This window comes from Dipodomys spectabilis, unplaced genomic scaffold, assembly GCF_019054845.1.
Source record: "Dipodomys spectabilis isolate Male_0828 unplaced genomic scaffold, ASM1905484v1 ptg000001l, whole genome shotgun sequence".
NCBI lineage: Eukaryota > Metazoa > Chordata > Mammalia > Rodentia > Heteromyidae > Dipodomys > Dipodomys spectabilis.
Window position 1 is genome coordinate 33,185,945 of NW_024870678.1, and position 23,131 is coordinate 33,209,075.

Genomic DNA, 23,131 nt, shown 5'->3' on the forward strand with positions numbered 1-23,131 from the left:
AATTTTAATGACCATATTTTTAGCATGTGTATTTAGCCTAGAGAGAAAAGTGTAACCTTGGCTACTGTGGTCCTGTGGGCCAGGTATTAGAAGTTGTAAAAGTAGGCATTTATGTCAATGTTAATTTCCTTCTCAAGTAAACTTTAAATTCCTACTCCTTGTAAAAAAAAAAATAGGCTTCCTTTTACTTGCCTCATGAAGATATTTTAGGTGGTAATGTTTTTAGGGGAAGAGGGATGTCAAACTTGCCCAATATATCATTATCAGAAAAATAAATGTGTGTGTGTGTGTGTGTGTGTGTGTGTGTGTGTGTGTGTGCAGATGCGTGAGTGCACACACGTGTGCCCTGGGACTTGAACTCAGGGCCTGAGCACTGTCCCTGAGCTTTTCTGCCCAAGGCTAGTGCTCTACCACTTGAGCCACCCACAGCTCCACTTCTGCCTTTTTTGGTAGTTAATTGGAGATAAGAATCTCACAGACTCCCCCCCCCCCCCCCATTCCCCCCAAGCCCTGGCTGGCTTTGAACAGTGTTCCTCAGATTTCAGCTCCCTGAGTAGCTAGAATTACAGATGTGAGCCACTGGGGCCTGGCAAAACACAATTAATTTTAAAGACCCTTTGAGGCTGCTTTGCTGTTTGGATTTTTTCAGAAGATCTTAAAAAAAGTTGTATTAATTTTCAAATAATTTAGAGTAGAAGTATAGACCTTCCAACTTGAATACAAGATATAAGATAGTCCACTTGAGAAGATATTTTCAGTAATTGCTAGTGGGGATGGGGGCAGGGGAAACCCAAACAGCCATTGTTGGGGGTGAGTTTGGAAATGTCTTTGATTGCACTGGTTGCTGAGCAGTGATCCAGTGTGACCCGCCTCACTCACTCATCTCTCCTCTTGGTGCTGAGCAAGGCCGAAGGCTCTCGAGAGTTTTGGAAGGCTGCTGGAGGTACTGATGGATGGTGGTGTTTTTTTCATTCTCTTGGCTGTAGAAAAGGCCGTGCAGGAGGAGCTATGTGGATGCCCTTGGAAGAATGTGGCAAGTTTCACACTCAGTCCCTCAGGAATGAAGCAGAAAGAAAGACTTGCTAGGGCATTTCACGCACAGCCAGCCCTCATCAGTCACAGAGTGGATATCTGCACATTTACCTGCTGCCTTAAATGTATTGGTAGCCCCAGATCAATAGCCAGGTCCTCTTTGATTCTTGACAGACTTGTGAGGAGGGGTAAGCATTTGAGTCGCCCGATGTACGTGCTCCTAGCTGGGCAGGAGCTGGGCTCTGCCTTCTCATTTCAGCCTGCACATGGGAAATGGGTCTTTTGGAGTGGAGGCACTCTGGTTTTCTCATTTTCCTGTGTCGTGTTTCAGGTGTCCCTCAGGCGTAGTGCTGCTTGCTGTCCGGTGTTTGTAAGTCAATAGGTCTTACAGATAAAGTTTTGTTTGGGCAGGAGTTGGTTGTATGGTTAGGGAAGTTCAATGTTAATGAATCAACAGTTTACATTAAAGCAAGTGTTTGTAACAGCAGCACACATAAAACAACGTTTCTGATTGCTTGACAAAAGTTCGGTGACCAGAGGCTCCCAGGAGCTTTGCCCCATTTCCCCTGAGAGCAAATAGTTTAGAACTCACGGATGCTGCATTCATGAAGACTCAGTAGAGTAGAGTGAGAAGCTACCGTATGGGAAGGAACTGGGGCAGGCTGACAGGCGGATGCATCTCTGCTGGCTTGACTCTTGTCCAGCTGGTTATTAACTGTGTGTCTCATTGTGCTCAACCCTAAAGCACAGAATAGCACCCAGATCTTTTGGATGTTGTGAGGGTTAAGTGTGCTCATAGATGCCAGCACAGAGAAAGGAGAAAGGTCCACCAAAAGTGAAGACAATTGGGCCATTGATCTCTGAGAGCCGGTCACTTGTAACAGCCCTTAATGGGTGTAAATTTGCTTCAAGGGACCAATTTTAATATCCTATTGTGATTAGAGAGTAAAGTTTCCCAAGCAGAAGGAAACAGGAAGTGAGGAGTTCTTGAAATGTTTAACATAGGCTAGTGACTTTACAGGAAAAGAACAAAACAACTATAATCAACCCCAAAGAAGCAAAAATGGATCCGGTGGTAAAAAGAGGGAGAGACATTGGGCTAGGAAGGTGGCTCAGTGGTAGCGCGCTTGCCTTGCATGCCTGAGGCCCTGGGTTCAATTTCTCAGCACCACATAAGCAAAAAGAAAAAAAGCTGGAAGTGGCGTTGTGGCTCAAGTGGTAGAGCGTTAGCTTTGAGCTGAAGAGCTGAGGGATAGTGCCCAGGCCCAGAGTTCAGGCCCCATGACCGGACCCCCCAAAAAAAAATTAAAAAGAGGGAGAGACATTGAATTTGGTAGATGAGGCCATTTCAGAGAGGACTAGGCTGAGGGAGCAGGTGAGCTAGCCGGAGAGAGGCTATCCCATACCTGTGCCAGCAGGGCATTCCTGTGACCCAGAGCCAAAGAACCCAAATGGGCATCCATAAGCTGGCTCTTCCATGATGCCCGCTGGTAGAATCGCAGAGGATGATCATATAATCACCTAGATGATTAAACACCTGGTGAGATTTAGGCTTTCTATCAGTGGTTTTGATGATGGCTCTTGGGGTTCAAGTTGACACAGGCAATTAAGAAAATAAGCAAGCTCTTTGGGATAGAGTTTTCTGCTGTTGCTCATGGTGGGTGGAGTGCATGCTGCCCTTCGTCCTTCTGGCTCCACATCTGTGAAACCAGACCAGTCTGCCAGTCCACTCCCCCTGCAGCCCTGTAGCATAGGGTGGCAGGTCAGCGGCAGACAGGGCTGCTGAGCCTCCAGGGCTGAGCCCGAGTGTTCGGTCTTCCTTTAGTTATTTCCCCACATCACACCATTAGAGGTAGATATCGTATCAGTACAAGGTTTGATGGCATGAAATTCCCAGCTGTGTATTTGGAAAGTTCCATGACTTATAAACCCTGGGACGAGTCTTTGATTTGGAGGAGGGCTAACATCTCTTTGGGCATCCTGCCTTCTGCCAGGATATATTTGCAGAATCGTTAATGCAGTTACAATGTGTGTTATTCCCTTTTTTAAATAGAGTAAGTCATGGGACTTGAATTCAGGGCCTGGGTGCTGTCCCTGAGCTCTTTTTGCTCTACCACTTTGGGCCATAGCCCCACTTCCAGTTTTCTGGTGGTTAATTGGAGATAGCGGTCTCATGGATTGTGTGGCCCCAGCTGGCTTTGAACCTCAATCCTCAGATCTCAGCCTCCTGAGGAGCTAGCGTTATAAGCATGAGCCACCAGCGCCTGGCTATGTGTGCTATCCTTAATGCTTCTCCGCTTCCAACTTTGTGTTTTAGAAAACTAATTTGTCAAGAGGGAAGGGAAGTTCTCCAGTCTGATACGTCAGTCTTGGGCCCCAACGGTTCTAGTTCCTTTCCCCATTGCTCAGTCCATCCTCAAACCCGTCCTTTCCCCCTTTTTCCTTTATGTGGTTCTGTAAAGAATAAATAAGCAGTTGCAAGCAAGTATTTGAAGACTTAGGAATATGTCTGAACACACCTTGGGGGGGGGCAGATGTACACATAGACCTCCTCCACACTTCTTGACTCACACCTGATCTATGAAGAGCTAACTCTCTTGTCCAGGGCTTTCTGGCTCATTATTCATTGTTTCTGGTGCTTGGTAATTAGGATGAATAAATCCAGACTCACTTTCTGTAATGAGCCCAGTGCGAACTTTCTTCCAAGACCACCGTGTTTGGCATTAGAAATGGCTAGCAGAGTTATCAAGGGACTTGCAGAAGCATTCCATTTCTAGAGCTTTCGCATTGACCCACTGTGGTTGACCAAAGTAAGACCGAACTTACAAACGCAGGTGAGTTCTTCTTGTCTCCTTTCTCTGCACAAGGCCAGATCCTCTTTCTTACTCTTATCAGTTCATCTTTATTCCCTCCCCTCAGCTTTTAATTGTCGAACTCTAATAAATATTTCATTTTACCACCGAAGTTTCTTACTCCAAGTAACACTGCGCCTGTTCTGGTCTTTCCTCCAATTAAGTGGCACCGGGGGTAGGGGGCGAGTTCTCACTGGAGATAGAACATTTGTTCTATAGTTTCTGATGTGGTCACAGCCTCGCAATGTGATCAACCTTCTACTTTCTACCACTCAAGGCACACTTATTCAAAGTCATGTTCAGATAGCATTTTCCAACTGACACTTCTTGCCTTTCTTGTTGCCCATTTCTTCTCCTCCTCCTCTCACTTCTCCTCCCCCTACTCCATCCCATCTTCCTCCTCCTCTTCCTCCTTCTTTTTCCTGTAGATACTTAGGGTATTGCGCTCTTGCTAAGCTCTTTCGCTCATGACTGACACTCGACCACTTGAGCCATGCCTCCACTTCAGGCATTTGCCAAGTATATGGAGATGAGAGTTTTGAAGATTTGCCTATCCAAGTTGGCATTGAACCTTGGACCCTCAGAGTTCAGCCTCCTCAGTAGCTAGCATTGTAGGTGTGATCTATCGGCACCGGGGGTCACCCTGTCCATTTTTATTAGCCCAAATTCTACCTGGAAGTCCGGGCTCAGCTCAGAGGCTACCCTTGTCAGGTGAATTTTCCACCGGGCTTTCTTTCAGTGTCTGTTGTGCAGATATATCATCTTTCTTATTACCTATATTGGAGTTACAAGGAAATTCCTTTCTTCCGGTTGTAAGACATTTCTCTTCCCTCTCTGTTTAATAAGTTGTATAAAGGTTATAGATTAGGTTAGCACAGTTTGCTAGACTGCTAATTTTATAACTCACATATACATTTCCTCACTCAGCAAGCTCCATTGGTTGGTGGTGTTTGGCCTTCTATGGTAAGCAGAGCATTTGGGAACACTGCCTAATGGTCCTTTTACAGTGAAGTGAGGGACATGGGGAGCACACAGACAAGTGGAATAAGAGTTGTGTTCAAGAAGAAGCCATGAGAGTTCTAAGGAGAGGCTCTTAACCAGGTTGAAGGTACGGTCGTGGAGATGGAGGTACTTGAACTCAAGGCCTCCTCCTCCTCCACCTCCTCATCCTCCTCTTCCTCCTCCACCTCCTCATCCTCCTCTTCCTCCTCCACCTCCTCCTCCTCTTCCTCCTTCTCCTCCTTCTTCTCCCTCCCTCCCCCTCTCTTTTCTTTCTTCCTTCCTTATTTCTTTTTTTCTCTCTTTCTATCTTTCTTTTTCCCCTATTCCTTCCCTCTCTTTTCTTTCTCCCTCCCTCCCTCCCTTCCTTCCTTCCTTCCTTCCCCTCCTTCCTCCCTTTCCCTCCCTCCCTTTATCTCTCTCTTTCCTCCTTTCCTTCCTCCCTTCCTCTCTCCCTTCCTCCCTCCCTCTCTTCCTTCCTTCTTCCTTCCTTCCTCCCTTCCTTCCTTTCCCTCCTTCTTCCCTTTCCCTCCCTCCCTTTCTCCCTCCCTCTCTCTTTCCTCCCTCCCTCCCTCTTCCTTCCTTCCTTCCTTTCCCTCCTTCTTCCCTTTCCCTCCCTCCGTTTTTCCCTCTCTCCCTCCATCCCTCCCTCCCTCTCTTCCTTCCTTCCTTCCTTTCCACTCGAGTCACACTTCCAGTCTGAGTCTTTTGCTGTTTAGTTAAAGGTAAGAGTCTCTCACATTCATTTGCCCAGGCTAACTTTGAACTCCGATTCTCAGATCTCAACCTCCTGAGTAGCTAGGATTACTGGCACAAGCCATCCATGCTTGACATGCTTTTGGTTTGAGATCACAATATGTTAGATACCTTGCTAAAGTCTTGCGGGGATGAATTTGCTTCATGTCCATGTCAAGCTTAAGAGGCTGGTACTATCGTTATTCTCATTATGGATGATGAAACTAAGACTGAGAGGGGAGATTGGTTATCAAGTACAGGCCAGCAGTGAAGACTAAAGGTGATTACATCTGGAAAATGGAGCTGAAGATTTCAGCCAGCTGTGTGTATGCTATGCGCACAATGTGACCGACTGTCTTCTGCTATTGATCTATTGCCATTGGGCAGTTGGTTTGATAGATTCTTGCCATGTCTTATTTTGAGTTGTGAGAAAGCTTTAATCTTAGATTATGTCCCGAGGCTGCTGCTTTTAGTTTTATGGGAACTGGCTATTTTTATGATGCTACTAAAAGCATGTTTAAACAATTTTCCATTAAGTAGGGGGATGTTTTTCCCTTCCAATATCAGAAGGAGCCATTAGATACAATCCTATAAAGACTTGCTGATACTAACCTTGTTCATTTCTTTGCAAGTGAAACTCATCTGAGAATTTCAAATCTGGGCAGAAGTTTAGTGTTCATTTGATCCAATTCTCTCTCTTCCTCTCTCCACAGACAAACTAAGAAAGTCAGTTTTTTCATCAGAAGGAATGTTAGACATGCTCTCTTTTAACCTCTGTTTTTGTAGAAATGAAGCAACAGAATCCTAGCTTTGGTGACTTCCTGTCAGGTTCCCCAGAGAGCCAGAGCTGTGCTATGAAATTGTAATGATGACTGACATGAATACCTTAGTTGTACCTGTTACCTTGGCAATCTGCTTCATCAGTGTTTGGTAGCTCAGTGTTAGCCCTTCCTAGCCTTTCATTTAAGCTGTTTCATTCCTATCTTAGTAAGTACATCTTGTTTACTCTGTGTTGAAGATGGCTTTTTTTTTTCTTGTTTTACTTTATCTCCTCCCTCCCTCCCTCTCATCCATCCATCTATCCATCCTTTCTTCCTTCCTTCCTTATTTCCTTCCTTCCTTCTTTTTTCCTTCCTTCCTTTCTTTTTCCAGAGCTTCAAGGTTAGGAATTACCTTGCCAGTTTTCCCTGGAGACTTAGACTTACTCCTTCCAGATTTCAAAAGCAGTTGGATGCTATTTATATTCCTCTGTTACCAATGCAAAAATGGAACATGCATTAATTGAACATGGATAGTTCATCTTATGATTGGCAACATGAAGTAAAGCTAGGTTACAATGAAAAGTGTAATATGGTCTCCATGATGGGAAATGTGTCTTCTCTGAGACTAATTTCTTAACTAAATGTTGGTTCTATACTGTTTACTATTAAAATTTTTCCTTATAATTTAATATTGTTCCAGGAAATGACATGTAAGTTTAATAAGAATCTCAGTTGATGAAGCCATATGCTGGAACAATAATTAATGTTCCTGATAAATGGTTAGTATGTTTATAATGACAGATGGATTAGAACTGGGCTAAAGCTAGATATTTTGACCTGGTGTATTTTGCACATAGTTGTATTTATCAGGCTAGGAATTATAGATAAGAAAATGTATAACTTCTCTTCACTTTTGATTTTTTTAGAGTTAATAAATGGTTAGAATTATCCATTAAAACATTTGAAAAGGAGATGGTAATGTTCTTATACTTCAAAGCACTGGAAAGTATATAGATAGGGATTACATATGTTCTAACTGGTAACCATTTGAAGTAGGAGGAGTTATGTGGACTTTCTCTGGTTGGCCTTCTTATTTATTTTCTCTTTTGTGAAGCAGTGTACACCACAGTGCACATCAATTGGGTTTGGAGTGGAGTGGAAGTCAGAAAAGTGACTTCTACTAAGGAGAGAAAGCAGAACTGTCCTCATGGTATTTCAAGTTCTGGTCCAGCAACCTTCAGTGTAGGGGTCTTGTGGACACAGGTGACAATATGTACAAGATGTTAGATTAATGACAGCTTTTCATAAGTTGATACTTAGTCTTGAAAAATGAGCATTTTATTTTATTTTCATTATTTTTGGATGTGAAGGGTAAACAAAGGAGGAGGCTGCAAGGCTTGATAAGAAATGTACTCATTATCTTGCCCATGTAATTGTAATCCCTCTGTATAGTATGTTCACAATAAAAAAAATCATTATTATTATTATTATAACTTTTTGTTTTGTGCCAGTCCTGGGGCTTGAACTCAGGGCCTAGGTGCTGTCCCTGAGCTTCTTTTGCTCAAGGCTAGTGCTCTGCCACTTGAGCCATAGCACCATAACTGGCATTTTCTAAGTAGTTTATTGGATATCAGAGTCTCAGGGACTTTCCTGCCTGGGCTGTTTTTGAACTGCCATACTTAGATCTCAGCCTCATGAGTAGCTAGGATTACAAGCATGAGCCACCGGTGCCTGGATTATTTTATTAGTTTTATTTCATTGCATTTCCTTATTATTTATGTATAGATAAAGATATATTATCCATGTTCATATATACATATGTGTGTGCATGTACACACGCGAGTGCATGTGGTACTAAGGCTTGAACTCAGAGCCTCATCCTCTCGCATAGTTTTTTTTTTTTTCCACTCAAAACTGGTGTTCTACCACTTGAGCTGCACCTCTACTTCTAGTTCTTTGCTGATTAGTTGAAGATAAATGTTGCTTGGTTTTCTCTTCCCATTGGCTTTACATCATGGTCCTCAGATCTCAGCCTCCTGAGTTGCTAGGATTACAGGTGTGAGCTGCCAGCACCTGGCTGTTTCCTTGAAGACAGCTGTTTTAGAACTCTGTATGATTTTTACAGTTTATCTTATGGGGCATCAAATATCTTGAACACTTCTAGGGTCTTGATGACAGTTGTTTCCCCAAGCGCTTTCTAATGGGATGCAGATGCGTGTAGAGAGAAAGTGAGAAAGGGAAATGAACATCCATCCCGGTGGCGTCCTGGTATTGCATTCACTGCTCAGGAGCTCTCCTTGGTGAGTGAAAGCTATGTGAATCACAAGATGTATTGGTCTCTTTGGCTCCCAGATGATTTTAGTAAGCAGGGGAACATTAATTTAAGGTGATATCTGCCTGGCACCTTTAGCACTGCCTCGTTGCTCAAGCAGACTATTGTCTCTTGATGAGAAAAGTACGATTAAGCATGTGATCATTAACTTCTCCTATTGTCCTGGACCCAACTCTGTTAACCTCAGTGGGACTCATACATTTGCCTTCGAAGCATCCTCTCTAGATCTGCCAGATAAAACATAGGATGCATGCATTAAAACTTCAGCTAAGTAACAAATAGCTTTTTAGTCTTGACATACTCTACTAACTTTGCTTTCTCTAACTGGAAATTTAAGTGTCATTGTGGGCTTGCGTTGCGATTTTTCCTACTTGGGAGCTGACGCCACATTTCCCCATTGTTTGTTTATTGTGCTTACGTTTTTGTGACACTTATCTTCAAGTTACTACAAAAATGTCCACCTGTCCTTGTCTTCCAGGGTTGAAGGGATGCTGTCCTAGCATTTGCAGACTTATTTTGTGCTATTATTGCTGGTTATGGGAGTGGAGATGGGTTTTTACTAAACAATGGCCATAGATCTTATTCAAATACTTGAAAATTGTAAAGATAGACCATTCCACCATAGTAGAAACATTTCAGTGCATGGGGGAAAGTCAAAGTGCAGCTCTGTCAAACAAGATATCTTGCTTTCAGAGCTATTGACTACTTTCTATTACAGTGAGTGCTGGAGAAATAACATGCTTTTCTGGGGTGAGGGATAGTATTTTCTTATTTTTATGGCATTACGGGATTTCAGGGGGGAAAAGTCTCTGAAGTATTCTAAGGCATGAAAGATTGTGAAGAAGCACATCTCAAATCTGGGTGAAATATTAAAGAGATCTGCACTTCCCCCTCGCCCCACCTTTCCACTCAGCTTCCCACACGTGGACACGCAGGGGAACCTCAGCTTGGCCATGATTGCTTGTGTGATGGCTTGCTGGATGAGGGGAGGCGTGGCTACAGATGGGCATGGAGGCCCAGAGCCTCTCTCTTGCTCGGTGGGTTGGCATGGTGTGGCGGTGAGGAATGCCCTAGCAATTGTTTGCGTATGGATTAAGTGATTTTTCTGGGATAGGGTTCTCAGAAAGATTTTTTTCCTCCACATTTTAAATTAGCATCTATTAGTTGCGCAAGGCTTCATTTTAACATGTCCACATCTGTATATTACGGATCTTCATCAGCTCCACTCTCTCCGACATCTCCCAGACTCATCTCAAGTTTCCTCATTCTGTTTTTACGCATGGACATAAAATGTTCTGAGCATATTCACACCCCCTCCACCCCCCTCCCCAGCTGTCCCCCACCTACTAGTACCAGGTAGAATGTGCTTTACCTTGGTGCCATTTATTTCTACATGTTAACCGTTCAAAGGGGAATTCACCAGGATATTTCTCATAATGCCCTGCTTTAATAAGATGTTCTCTTCCCTTTCTCTCACCTCCCCATCCCCCATTCCCTCAGATTCAACAGTTTTTAGGGACATCTTTTCCATGAGGATGCAGAGAAAGGAATGAAGTGAGAAATCTAAGTCCTCCAAACGGAGTTCCTTTTATTTAGCTCTGACCCAAGAACATTAGTGAATTCTCAGGACGGGGAGAGCTAAAGCAGGGCTGGAATGAGTCCTCCAGGGTTGTCAGGTACTTAAACTCAGTGCTCTAGCTGGTGGCAGCAGAGGCCATTGGCTAACAGCTGAGTGATTTGTCCCAGTTGAGAGTGAGCCAGACCAGAGGAGAGCCCTGGGCATGAAGGTAGTGGATGGAAGGTTGGCTGGCTAGTTTATTTCTGGCTTTATAACCCATGGCATATTGGAGAGCTAATTATAGCAGGAGAATCAGGAAAAGCATTACTGAGTTAAATATAAAGAAGTTGTAAACACCTTTCATAAGAGTAACAAGACTATCCCGATGTTCAGTTTTCTCTGAGGAGGACCAAATTTTATAGGGAGTCAGAATTAAACAGTTGGAACTTGGGAATCTGAGCTCTTAGCTTCAGGAAGTTCAGGTTGCTTCTGCTTCCATTGGCTAGGCAAAAACTATCAGAGGATGCAGTCTAGAAATGAGAGAAGACTGTTCAAGTGGGTGTTGAGATGAGCCAGGCTCTCTGTGAAGGACTCAACGCTAAAGTTCCCAAAGAGTAGCGGAGTGGCTGTGTCTGTTGGCCAGCTTACTAGCTGGGGTTTAGGAAACTTTGCCCTATTAACCTGGTTGAGCTCCTAGTCCTGACATTGTTCTTTGTAAAGCTGAAATCACCCTTTGCAGAGAGGATAATAGTGACAAATTTGGGACGTCTTAACAAGCTCCTACCTTACTCCGCTGATGTCACTGACTGGGTTTACTTTTATATGCATTCAACAAATACGTATTGAGCATCTCCTTGAGACCAGGCTCTGATCTAGGCACTAAAAATAGCACAGTCAACAAATCAGACCCCTCAGTGAAAGTTTAAATGCATAGAGTTTGCTACTGTAAAGGTGACATTTAAGGGAAGGATGGAAATAGGGGAGGGAAGGGGTACTGTGGGAAGGGCCTGTTGAAAGGTATCGGAAGCTAAGGAGGGAGCAGCAGTGGAAACGCCAGAAGTGGGAACATGCCTGGCAAGTTGGAGGAAGAGCAGCTGGAGTGGCTGGAGTGGAGTAGGAGGTGCGTAAAGGCAGGGCTTGTGGAGGTGACAGCCAATTGGCTTCTGTGGCCCTTGTGGAGACTTGATTTTCCTCCAGATGAGTTGGAGATCTACTGGGGGATCCAAGGAGGGTGAGTGCTTTTTCCAAATATTTATAACATCATTCATGTGCCATGCAACATTATCAGTCCAGGCAGATGGCTGAAGGCATGAGAAACAGCCATTATGTTCTAGCATGTATGAAAGGATTTTCTGGCCCTTATATGAATATTTTTGAATCCTGATTATTATTCTGGCCCCTCCCTCCCTCCCTCCCTCCCTCCCTCCCTCCCTCCCTTCCTCCCTTCTTTCCTTCCTTCCTTCCTTCCTTCCTTCCTTTCTTCCTTCCTTCCGTGCTGGTATTAGGGCTAGAACACTGGACCTTGTTATTCTTGACTTCTTATTTTTTAACTACTATTACTTTGCACATATTATTTTCTTTAACTATTGAGAATTTGGATTGGTTCCAATTGCAGGATCAAGCTGGTAATCCTGATAGATTTGAGCTGCCATTGGACAGAGGACTCAGGGACTGAACAGTCATTGAAATCCCTTTCAGAGTAGTATCTTTCCTGAGAGCCCTGTAGATAATGCCCTTCAAAATCAGTTTTAAAGAATAACATCAAGCACTGAGTTGATGATTGTTAATATTTACTTATTTTTGTACTATTACTGGGTCTTGAGCTCAGGGCCAGAGCATTCTCCCTTACCTGTTTTTGTTCAAGGCTAGCTCTCTACCTCTTGAGCCACAACTCCCCTTTTTGGCTTTTTTGCTGGTTAGTTGGAGATAAGAGCATTATAAACTTTTCTACCTGGGCTGCCTTTAAAACACAGTCCTCAGATCTCAGCCTCCTGAGTAGATGGGATTACAAGCTTGAGACAGGGGCACCTGACTAGTTTGATGATTTTTAATTTCTTTTCATGAATATTATCTATTCCTGTCACCTTTCCAAAGAACAAAAAAAAGTCTTGGCTCCTATATTTAAATGAGAAAGTTACTCACATGGATAATCGCTTGTTCTAAAGTCCCTTGGGGAGTAGGTGAGAGAATTCGTAACTGGGAGTACTGATGCAAACTCAAAACCATTCTCCTTGATTGTCTTTTCAAATGTGGGCAGTCCATGGGCACGTGGCAGGGTTGATTTATGAGCTAACCTCTTGGGATGTGTTTAATTCTTTAGAAGTCTATCAGAGAACTAGTTCCATGAAACTCACCTGACCTGAATTCAACTTGAATGAATTCAGAAGGTTTGCCCCACTTCCTGTGGCCGATTCTACCGTCCAGCAGGTTGGAGACTATGCGGTGGTGAATGCAATCATTCACAATGCAATCATCGGGGCGGGAAGAAGAGGATGTAGGTCGAGGGTAGAGTGGCAGCGGCATGCCACAGAGTGGATCTGAGTGTGCTAAGAATGTCTCAAAGCTCACAAGGGCTGGAAAAGGATGTTCTTGGCAGGAAACAACATGATCCAAGGCATGACAGTTTGAAGAACGGCTCATAATTGGTTGCTGGACCACAAAAGTACATGGAGGGAGGGGGGAGGAGAATATGAGGACCTGAGCCTGGAAAAAAGGTCAAGATGTTCCAGAAAGCGCATGGTATATATTATCCTAAGACAAAGAAATAGTAATAGCATGTCCAAGCTCCCAAACTCCAGGCAAGTTACAGTCACTGCCCTTGATGGGGGTCACACACACTCTGACCTGACCTTGGGGACTGTGAGGCCCGCGGAGTGTGTAACTCTATGCCCGTGTCAGCCTGTGTTCTCCCATCTCCAGGAGCCCATCCACAAGCATTGCCCTTGCCATGCCCAACGTGCTCCCCTAGTATGTCTTCTTTAGAAGTAAGCCACGCTGTTTTTCTTGGTTGTACCAGTGGTACAAGAATAGCGACCCTTTGTAATCTTAAGCAGGTGTTGATAGCTCTGCCTGTCATCCCAGCTTCTCGGAAGGCTGAGATATGAGGATCACGGTTTGAAGCCAGCCCAAGCAGGGTAGGAAAGTCCATGAGACTCTTACCTCCAATTAACCACCCAAAAGCCAGGAGTGGAGGTCTTGCTCAACTGGTAAAGCACCAGCCTTCAGTGAAAAAGCTAAGAGACAGTTCCCAGGCCCTGAGTTCAAGCTTCACTTGAACCAACACACACACACACTCACACACACACACACACACACACACAGAGTAATTCTGAAGATTTAGTCTCAATTTCCACATGAAAGAAATCCTTAGCATTCTCTCAGAGATGCCAACAATTTCTAGTTTGTGATGACATGGAAAGATCTAGTCTCAATTCCCTGATAAAGTTGTTCAGTGAAAAGAAGCTTTTTCTTTCTTTCTTCCTTTTTTGAAAGCTCCATGTGCGAACCTGGGCAATGCCACAGTAGATAAATTATATTTCCTTTGTCTTTTCATGTCTCAGCAATTTTTACTTTTATTCGAGTTCACACTTCAGTTGTTGCTGGCAGAGCTTAGGAAACCAAGAATGTATGGATGGTACAGAAGTGTTTTCTTCCTTGTCTGTGTTTCTACATTTGGGCCTTTTGTCTAGTTGTCTTTTCATTGATTCTGTTTACTTATTTTCATTATTTTTAAGTACGAAGAGGTTACCATTCAACATGTCAGTTTATAGGTACAATGCACCTTGGTCAATATCTCTCCGACCTTTTCTGTCAAGTTTTCTTTTTCTTCCTGTTTGTTCTCATATTAGAAGAGTGACACTTTTGTGAGAAGACCTTGTTGGGAGCTAGAAATATGATGCTTCTCCCCATGCCCCTTTCTTTTGAAGGTGTAAGGAGTAAACTTATTTGAAAGTGAAAGGAAGGTCTTGCTGCTAGTAGCTGGCCATCCAAAGGCCCAAAGAGGACTTCTGCAATGGTTATTCTGTTGTGGTGTTGATGGTGGTCATGGGGCTTGAACTCAGGGTCTGGGTGCTATCCCAGAACTTTTGTGCTCAAGGCTAACACTCTACCACCTTGAGCCACAGCACCACTTCCAGTTTTTTGGTAGTTCATTGGAGATAAGAGTCTCACAGACTTCCCTGCCCAGGCTGGCTTTGAACTGGGATCCTCAGATCTCAGCCTCCTGAGTTGCTACGATTACAGGTGTGAGCCACTGGTGCCCGGCAGCCATGGTGGTTATTCCTGACTGGCAGCTGTGCGGGGAGGGTGCTGATGTTTTGCGTTCCATTATGGAAACCCCATGGACACTGAGCTCTGACGCTGCTGCCCGGTCCCAATTACCTGCTGTGGATGCGCTCAGTGGAGAGTTCTGAGAAATGGACTAAACTCTCGTGGGAATCATGGAAGAAAGTGTGGCCGGCTACAGATGTGATTGTTGTTCAAGCCGTGAGAGAGATAGAATCCTGGTCACACAATTGTAGCACCAGAAAAAGAAATTTAGGAGGCTCAGTTTTCATTTTTCATTTTACAAATGAAGGCAGGAAGGTCTGGGGATTTGCTTAAGCTGTGCAATTGTTATTGGCAAGGTTTTGTTTTTTTGCTTTTCTGTTTTGGTTAAGCTAGATCTCACCAGTTCTAACTTGGTTTCAAACTTTCTCACCACAGTGTCTTGCTCTCCTCACTTTGGCCCCCAGCTCAGCTCATCTGTAGTAACGTGATCGCCGATGACCTCAGCTTCCCAAATAACTTCCGTAGGCAAAAATTCCATCTGCGAGGCTGGGCCGTGTTTGTGTGGATTTTTTTGTGGTGGTGACATTGATCCTATCTCTTGGACGGGATCTTAAAGAAAGGGATGATTGATAGATCACGTGACAGAGCAGGCAGGAGGCCAGTCTGTCTACATGGCACCCGGGTGTACGGTGTTTAAGTGCGACCGCATCTGGGTGTATGCTTTTCCCCAGCAGCGCAGGCCTTTCTTTCTGAGTCATCTGCTTCCCAAGACAGAGACTGCCTTTATTGGCTTCTTTCTGTGCTCCTCCTTCCCCCCCCTCCCTCTTCCTCTGTCCCCTTTTGCATCTGTCCCCTGGTGAGTCCTAAGTAGCCACTTACTCAAAGCTGTCCAATAAATAAATGAATCCCTTAATAATTCTGTAGGTACATCAATTTCTTCTTCTTCAACCATCCTATTTTCTGTAGAACTTACACTGGACACCAGATTTTTTTTTAAAAACTATTTTTTTTTAAAAGAAAAAAGGTGTGGAGTCAATCCCATAGCTCTCTTTCTCTCCTCCTGGGTGTCAGCTACATGCCTTGCTTATTGTATCTTTGGGCTCCTAGACCTTGCCATTCATTAGCACTTGTAAGAGATTGGTGTGAGTAGAGAAGGGAGAGGTGATAAAACTCAAATTGGCTCATTTGGTTACACATTAGTAACTGATAAAGGATAAGAAGATACTGACTAAATGGGTTTTTAGGGGACTCGATACCAGGCTATTCTTGTTTTCCATTAGTGTGGGAAATCAGCACTTGGTTGTATTTTGGGGTGGAGACATTTTTCTTAAGTGAGTGGGAAAACCTCTTGACATTGTACAAAGAGCCTTGTATGTTCAATGGTGAATACTAATGGTCTTTGTGTATAAAGAATTTCAAAACTCTTGTATATGACCACTAATGACACATCATTTTCTGCTTATTTGGGGGTTACAGACTTTCTGCAACTGGATTTTTAGGAAAGATTCGAACTTTCATCAAGCCATTCTCCTGCTACTGCTCTCATTAACTCTGTGTTTTCATAGAACTCAGCAGAATTTTCAGCCTTTGTCCTAGAAATGAAATTGCCCCCTCCCCAGTATTAGGGGTCTTGTAATAAGTAATTGCAAGCAATTTTGGATGGAATATGGGTTTAGGGATGAGGCAATGACTTTGAAATGCTTTGCCCTTGGCTCTCAATGCCTCTGGGTGAAGATTCCAAGGTTTACGCTGTGTCCCAAGCCTGTGCTCTGGGGCTTGGGAGTTCTGAGGCGCTTGATGCTATCTGCTTGAGTTATCTCTCTCCTTCTCTCTATTTTTGTATAAGTATTCAGGCCCTGGGTGCTGTCTCTGAACTTTTTCACTCAAGGCTAACTAACACTTTGCCATTTAAGTCACAGCTCCATTTCTGGCTTTTTTGAGGGTGGTTCATTGGAGATAAGAGTCTCACAGACTTTCCAACCCAGGCTGATTTTGAACTAATATCATTATATTTTAGTCTCTGAGTAGCTAAGGCTTTGGGGTGTGGGCCACTGGTACTAGAATCATTTAATTTGAGGTACCAAGGAATCATTTAATTAGAAGTTTTCTAAAAAAAAGTAGAAGTGAGGTTCACAATTCTCCCTTGCAGACTCTAGTAGTCTTAGTAGAGTTCATTTTTACTTGAGAGATAGAGTCCCAGTTAGAGTAGGCAGGAACGAGGCTCTGGGAAGAGTTGGCTTGGCAGAATGAAGAGCAAATGGTAGGATGGTTGAGCATGAGCCACAGCTCTGGCTGGAAGTTGGAGATGGAGGGCAGGCATGAAGCAAGGGACAGGCAGGGGACAGATCCACTTGGGCCTTCTGGGCTCTGGAAAGATCTTCCGGTCTTCTTGGAGTGGCAGAAAGCCATGGAGGGGTTGAGAAAGCCAACAGAAACGCCTCTGCTCTGGAAGGAGACTATGCAAACAGAGCAGAGAAGTTCGCCAGAACTCTCTGGAGGAAATCAAGTGAGAACTGAAGGAGAGGAAGGAAGAGTTTCTCAGGGATGAGCAAGGGGTCGATGCAGGAAGAGCAGCTTGCTTGAAGGCATTAGCAGAGCACAGGCCTGGAGAAGAAGGCAGGAGGAGGAGCGAGCTTCCTCCACAAGAACCAGACAGGAGTTCTCCTGCTTTTAGCTGGACATTTGTTTGGTGTGTTCAAAGGATAAGGCTGAGCGAGCAGCGTGGGTCATTAGCTCGTGAATTTCGAGTCCTTGGAAGGCTGTCCCCCAACAAAGAGCACACCAACCAGGGAAACACCAGGAGTGGAGGGTGAACCCTAGAAACATTGGTACTTAGGAGTCTGGCAAGGAAGCCAACTGGGAAGGGAAAGGAGATGGACACCGAGCTGTTGCTGGAGGTCAAGCTGGTGTGTGACAAGGAGACAACAGAGATGGTGTTCAATGCTGGAAGAATTCAACACTGGACCATCAGGAGCCTGGGTATTTGGGTTAAGTCCTAACTTAACTTGTGAAACTCATGCTTGCTTTCCTGGGAGGCAGCGGTGGATAGGTGGACTTGAACTGATTTTTGCCTAAGGAATGACTAAAAGCCAAATATGGGTTGGAGCAGAAGACGTAAACATGCTTAACCATTTAGACTTGTTTCTCTAGGTGAATGATGTTTTACTTTTGAGTTTTCTTGAAAAATCTAAAACACCTAGCAGAAAAGTGTTTTGAAACAATAACTGGTGGTGGGTGGGTGGGGTACACTTAGAAACTATTTAAGTGCATTTAGGTGCATTTAGGAAACGAGGACCTATTTTGTGTCGTTAAAACAGGGATCGGAGGAGATGTGGTCCGTCCCTTGTTGGGGTTGCCTGTTTGCTAGGGGAACAAGCACTTAGAAGGAATCACCCAGACGTGGGTGTGCCATGCGGGAGAAATGGAAGTTGTGCCAAGTGCTATGCAGGAAAAGTGTAGGGAAGCTTGAATGCACCTGGCTTTGGGGTTAATTTAGAGAAGGGGTGGTAGGAAGTTACTTCACTACTGCTTAATTAAACCACCTTTCTAGAGAGGGGATGGTTCTCCCAGCTTTGTAAAGTATTTCCTCCAGGAACCAAGGCTTTGCTTCCATCCTCCTACTTTCCATCTCTCCCTTCCTCTTCCCTTTTTCCTTTCCTTCCCTCACCTGTTTTCCCATCCCTCCTCCTCTGCCCCCTCCGTCTCTTGTTCCTCCCCCTCTCTCTCCTCCTCCTCCTCCTCCTCTTCTTCCTCTTCCTCCTCTTCCTCCTTCACCTCCTCCTCCTCCTCCTCCTCCTCCAGTGCAGTTCTATTTTTGTTTATTTGTATGAAGGAGTTGCCATATTACAAAGCAATTTTGGTCACTGTTACCCCTTTCAATATTCTTAGCCATCCCTCCCTTCCAAACTCACCCTCTCTCCTGTCTTAGTTTTATAGGCTATACTTTGGATTCTTGACTACATTCTCCCCCTCTTCTCTTCATTCATCTGCCCCTTTCCCCTTGACCCCACTCTATCCCTGTCAAGTATTCACTTCCTGGTGTTTATTTTGTTGAACTTTGCCTTTCTAAGAAATTACGCTATTTGAGTTCTCCCTTGAATCCACCGTATTTAATTCACATATTTGTATATGCTTGCATAACACCCAGTGTCTTTACTTATCAGTTCATAAGTTAAATCTGGCTTCCATGTATAAGCAAAAACTTCCCATCCTTTGCCTCTCTGAGCTGACTTACTTTATTTCAAATCATTTTTCCAGATCTTTCTGTTTCTTCACAAATGATACAATGCCTTTCTTTCTAATGGATGAGTACAACTCCATTGTGTATATATATACATTTTCTTGATCTATGCATCCATTGAGAGACATCTGGAACTGGGCTGATTCCATACTTGGCTGTGATGAATAATCCTGGCTGCTGTTGCCCCTCCTCTTTTTCTCCTTCTTCCTCTTCCTTGTTCTCTACCTCCACCTCTTCCATTTTCCTCCTTCTCCTTTCTTTCTGTCTCTGTCTGTTTCTCCCCCCATCTCCTTCTTCCTTTCTTGAAAAATTAAGATTTTTTTATTCACAGGACCTTGTAACTTGTGGGCTTAAAAATTTCAATTTATAAGCTTGTGTTTTTCTGAGTGATAAAGGGTCCTGGGGGGGAGAGAGAGAGAGAGAGAGATAGAGAGAGAGAGAAAGAGAGAGAGAGAGAGAGAGAGAGAGAGAGAGAGAGAGAGAGAGAGTCTATAAACTCTAGACATTAAATATGAAGTTCTTAAGAAATCTACACTTGACTATATATAAAACAATGAAAAAAATCTTGTTAGTTGCATGGAGAAAAACTAGGCTTTCAAAAAAAAAATCCCTCGTTTGTTGCTACCCCAAAGAGATGTCAAAGCTGCCCGTTTAGAGTGAATGGCTGTACTAGATAGTCAACAGGCACAGTATGGCACTGTAGGTCTTCCAGCCTTTGTTCTTTTCTTGTCATTAGATAAGGCGGGGGGGACCTTTAGGTTGTGCCTGGTCAGGTCTGGCCTTGGTAATTCTTCATGGAGGAGCAACACATTTTGTAGGTTGTGTACATTAGACACAGCAGAAGAGACTTGAGAACTGCAAGTGGTATCTTCTGACCGTGTAACACAATTGATCAGAGATATGAACAGCTTGTGTGTTTTGTGGGAACCCAGCACCAAGAGCTCATTGTTGGTATAAAATCATGAACTGCAGTTAGATCTTTGCAGCTATGGTTTAACTTTGCCTCTTTACATTTATTTATGCTTCTCTCAACTGCTGATGGCCTTCTGTATGGTCTGGATGTGTGTGCCTAAGCTGTGATACATTTAACCTTCCATGGTAGATTTGTGTGTGCATCTGTGTGTGTGTATGTTTGTGTGTGTATGTGTATATATGTGTATGTGTGTGTGTATATATATATGTGTGTGTATGTGCTTAAACTCAGGGTCTCCCATTCTGATATGGCTTTTTCCTTTGTTTCCTTTCTTCTCAAGGCTGGTGTTCTACCATTTGAACCATGCCTTCACTTACACTTTTTCTGGTGATTAATTGGAGATGACAGTTTCATGAGTTTCTTCCTGGGCTGGTTTGGAACCCCAGTCCTCAGATCTTAGCCTCCTGAGTAGCTAGGATTCCAGGCATGAACCATCAGCACCTAGCTAATTTGCGTGCATCTTTTTGTAGTAATTGATAAATCATATTCTCTACATATATTTTGTGCCTTTGTGACACACATTTTTCTTACTCTACATCTAGGTTCTAGGATGTGTGCGAGATGTCCTTTCACACTGTTGCATATGCCTGTTCCCAATCCACCTACAAGCGCACTGGTCCATTCCAAACCCTGTTGTTCAGGGATCCATCATATTTTGGAATACAGGATGTTGAGGATACTGGACATTTTGGATGCATACAAGACACTCCTCACTCAGTACATATTGAGTGCCTGCTGTATGCCGCGTACTGAGATGATAGGGAATAAAGTTTATAAGGCACTCAATCTGTCTGGCCCATGCTTCCTAACTATTGCCTCTCCTCAACGACACTATTTCCTACAATGTCGTGTTCCCACTGCTTCCTAGTGACTTGAACCATGCACAAGATATTAGTAAACAGACAGTAAAAAGATATGAGGTTGTTGAGGGGGTGGGGAGTGATGGAGTGGAAAGAGATGGGGAATAGAACATGAAGGAGAATTGGAAACGGCAAGCCAGGATTCTCGAAGGGTCATTAAAAAATAAAGAAACCCTATTTGAGGCTGCCAACCTTGGAGCTAAGTTATTTAGAGTGGAAAAAGTTGGCAAACTCAGACCTACTCAACCCAAAGAGCCAATATTTTGTAGATTTTATGGCCCATGTAGTTTGTGAGCCACCATCACACAATTGTGTACATTATTAATGAGCGAGACAGCCAAGGAAGGGTTATAAAACCTGAGCTGAAAGGAAGGTGGGGGCTGTAAGAGGAGGACCGGGAGACTTCTGTATGGCCTGATGACTTGGGTGAGGAATGGAAGCAAGAAGTAGGAGCTTCTTTAACCGAGAGATTCTGGGCATTCTAAACTCAGTTGACTTTTTCTCATCTTCATTTTGCTTCAAAAACTTCACAGGAGGCTTCTATGTATCCTTCCAACTCGGTGTATCCTTCCAACATCGGTTAATCTGTCTTTCCTAGTCTTCTTCCCAGCATTCTCCACTCATTGAAACCTATTATTAAGTGCCCACTATATATCAGGCATTGTGCTGGACTTGGGCCACCTACTCTCGATTCTATAACATCACCTTTGTTTGCACCAGCCTCAGAAGCCCTGGGTCAGTGTATTAATGACTTCTCTACCTCATCAGATGAGAGGTAAAGATTTATTTACTATTTCTTTCCTTACCTTCCTTCTTCCTGTCTCCTTCAAGGTATCTTTATTTGGGCTGTGATTTATGACCATGTCTGTAAAGTCAAATACCCTGCTTTCCTTCTTGTTTTTATTCTTTTATCTTCTCTGTGTCTTCAACCATTGCCCCTGTTTTGGTCTATTTCCTTCAGCCTGGATGGCATATTTGCAGGTCTGTGGTATTGCAAAGATCCTTTTGTGGTAGATGTGTGTATGTGTCTTGTACCCTTTTGCTACTGTACTGTCTCTTACTTTGTTTCCTTCTCATCCAAGATCTCTCTCAGGATAATGACTTTCATTGATCTTCGCTTCCTCATCCCTGGGTGTTTGCTTCTGCTTCTGCCCATCCTTCAGAACTCATTGCTAAGCATCTTGTAAGTCAAATTCTAGTTCCAGCTATGTTTCCCTGTGCTCCTCTGACTCTCAGCATTCTCAATCACTCTTCTGCAAGCATTGTAGGAACATGTTTACAAGCATTTCCTTGGTTCCTCCAGATCTTTGCTTTCTTGCTGTGTGTTTTCCGTTTCAGTCCTGGGATAGGTTCCCTCCCCAGAAGTGTTCAAGGTGAGGGGAAGCATCTGTGTTTTTTGGCTCTCCTCACTCCACATGTTTTAAAGAAGACCATTGAATATTGAAGAATAGTATTCTCTAGTTATAGGGTCAGGTTGTAAAAACTGACATGGTGGGGGGCGGGGGGGAGGAGAAGGAGTTCCCTGGTAACAATAGCCGAAGAAATTTGGAATTTCTTCAACATGCATTCTCTGCCATGCATTTGTTCATCTGAGCCTCAGATGCAGCAGCTGTTTTCTGCTTTGTCTCTATTTCCTAACGACCCTTGGTGTGGTCCAGCATTGGAATAAGCATTGGTTTCTAATGTTTCTGAATTAAGTGTGGATTCCTTAGAAAATGAAGAAGGCTGGGAGAAACCGGCTTTCATTTTTGTCATTTTATAGGTAATAGATTCTGGGGTAGACAGTCCATTTCATGAGCAAGTTTCAATCAACAGTTCTTCCTCAAGGTTAATAGAACAGGCAAACACCTTTTGCCATAACAGAAGGTAAGAGGTAAGGACAGATTAGCTTACATTATGATTCATCATTTCAAAATGTCAGAATAAAGTGGATCTGCTCCATCTCCCAGGTCTCTCATTCTTCAGAAAGTGCACGATTTGCTTTTCTAATGCTAATGGACTCATTGGTTGTTGTTTTTCTCCCCCCCCCCCTCCATTTTTCTTATCTTCCCCTACAGGCCAAGTTCAGATAATCGACGGCAGAGCAGCCGAGAGAGACTGGGCAGCAGCAGCGACAAGGGAAACTTGGCAATGGAGTCTGCCAAGGAGACGCGCTACTGCGCGGTGTGCAATGACTACGCCTCCGGCTACCATTATGGAGTCTGGTCCTGTGAAGGCTGTAAGGCCTTCTTCAAGAGAAGTATCCAAGGTAATAGTGTGTTGAAAACAACGTATTCTATTATTATTGTTATTCTGACTCCACAAGCGGAAGGACCATATGATCAGTCACCTGTACTAAACAGTAATCTAGCCAGCAAGGTAGAAATGTGAGTAAGTGAGACTCCTAGGAGAAGTTGCTGACCGACACCAGGGCAGCTGCACTTGGCTGCTTCTTCCTCTCCACAAGCTCTGGAGAGTCTTGAGCAAATTCTATCAAAGGAGATTTCAGTAGCAGTCTCTGTGGTCTAAAAAGAAATGTCT

The 23,131-nt window shown here is 43.8% G+C and overlaps 1 protein-coding gene across 2 annotated transcripts in view; it reads left to right on the forward strand.

Moving 5' to 3' along the window:
- Nucleotides 1-23,131, forward strand: part of Esr1 (estrogen receptor 1) — a 230,648-nt gene that overhangs the window by 7,373 nt on the left and 200,144 nt on the right. Inside the window, exon 2 of one of the 2 annotated variants that reach the window (XM_042670625.1) lies at nucleotides 22,669-22,865. In XM_042670625.1, coding sequence (XP_042526559.1) covers nucleotides 22,669-22,865 — 197 coding nt within the window. The remainder of the gene's footprint in view (nucleotides 1-22,668; nucleotides 22,866-23,131) is intronic. The other variant, XM_042670703.1, reaches the window with a different exon arrangement.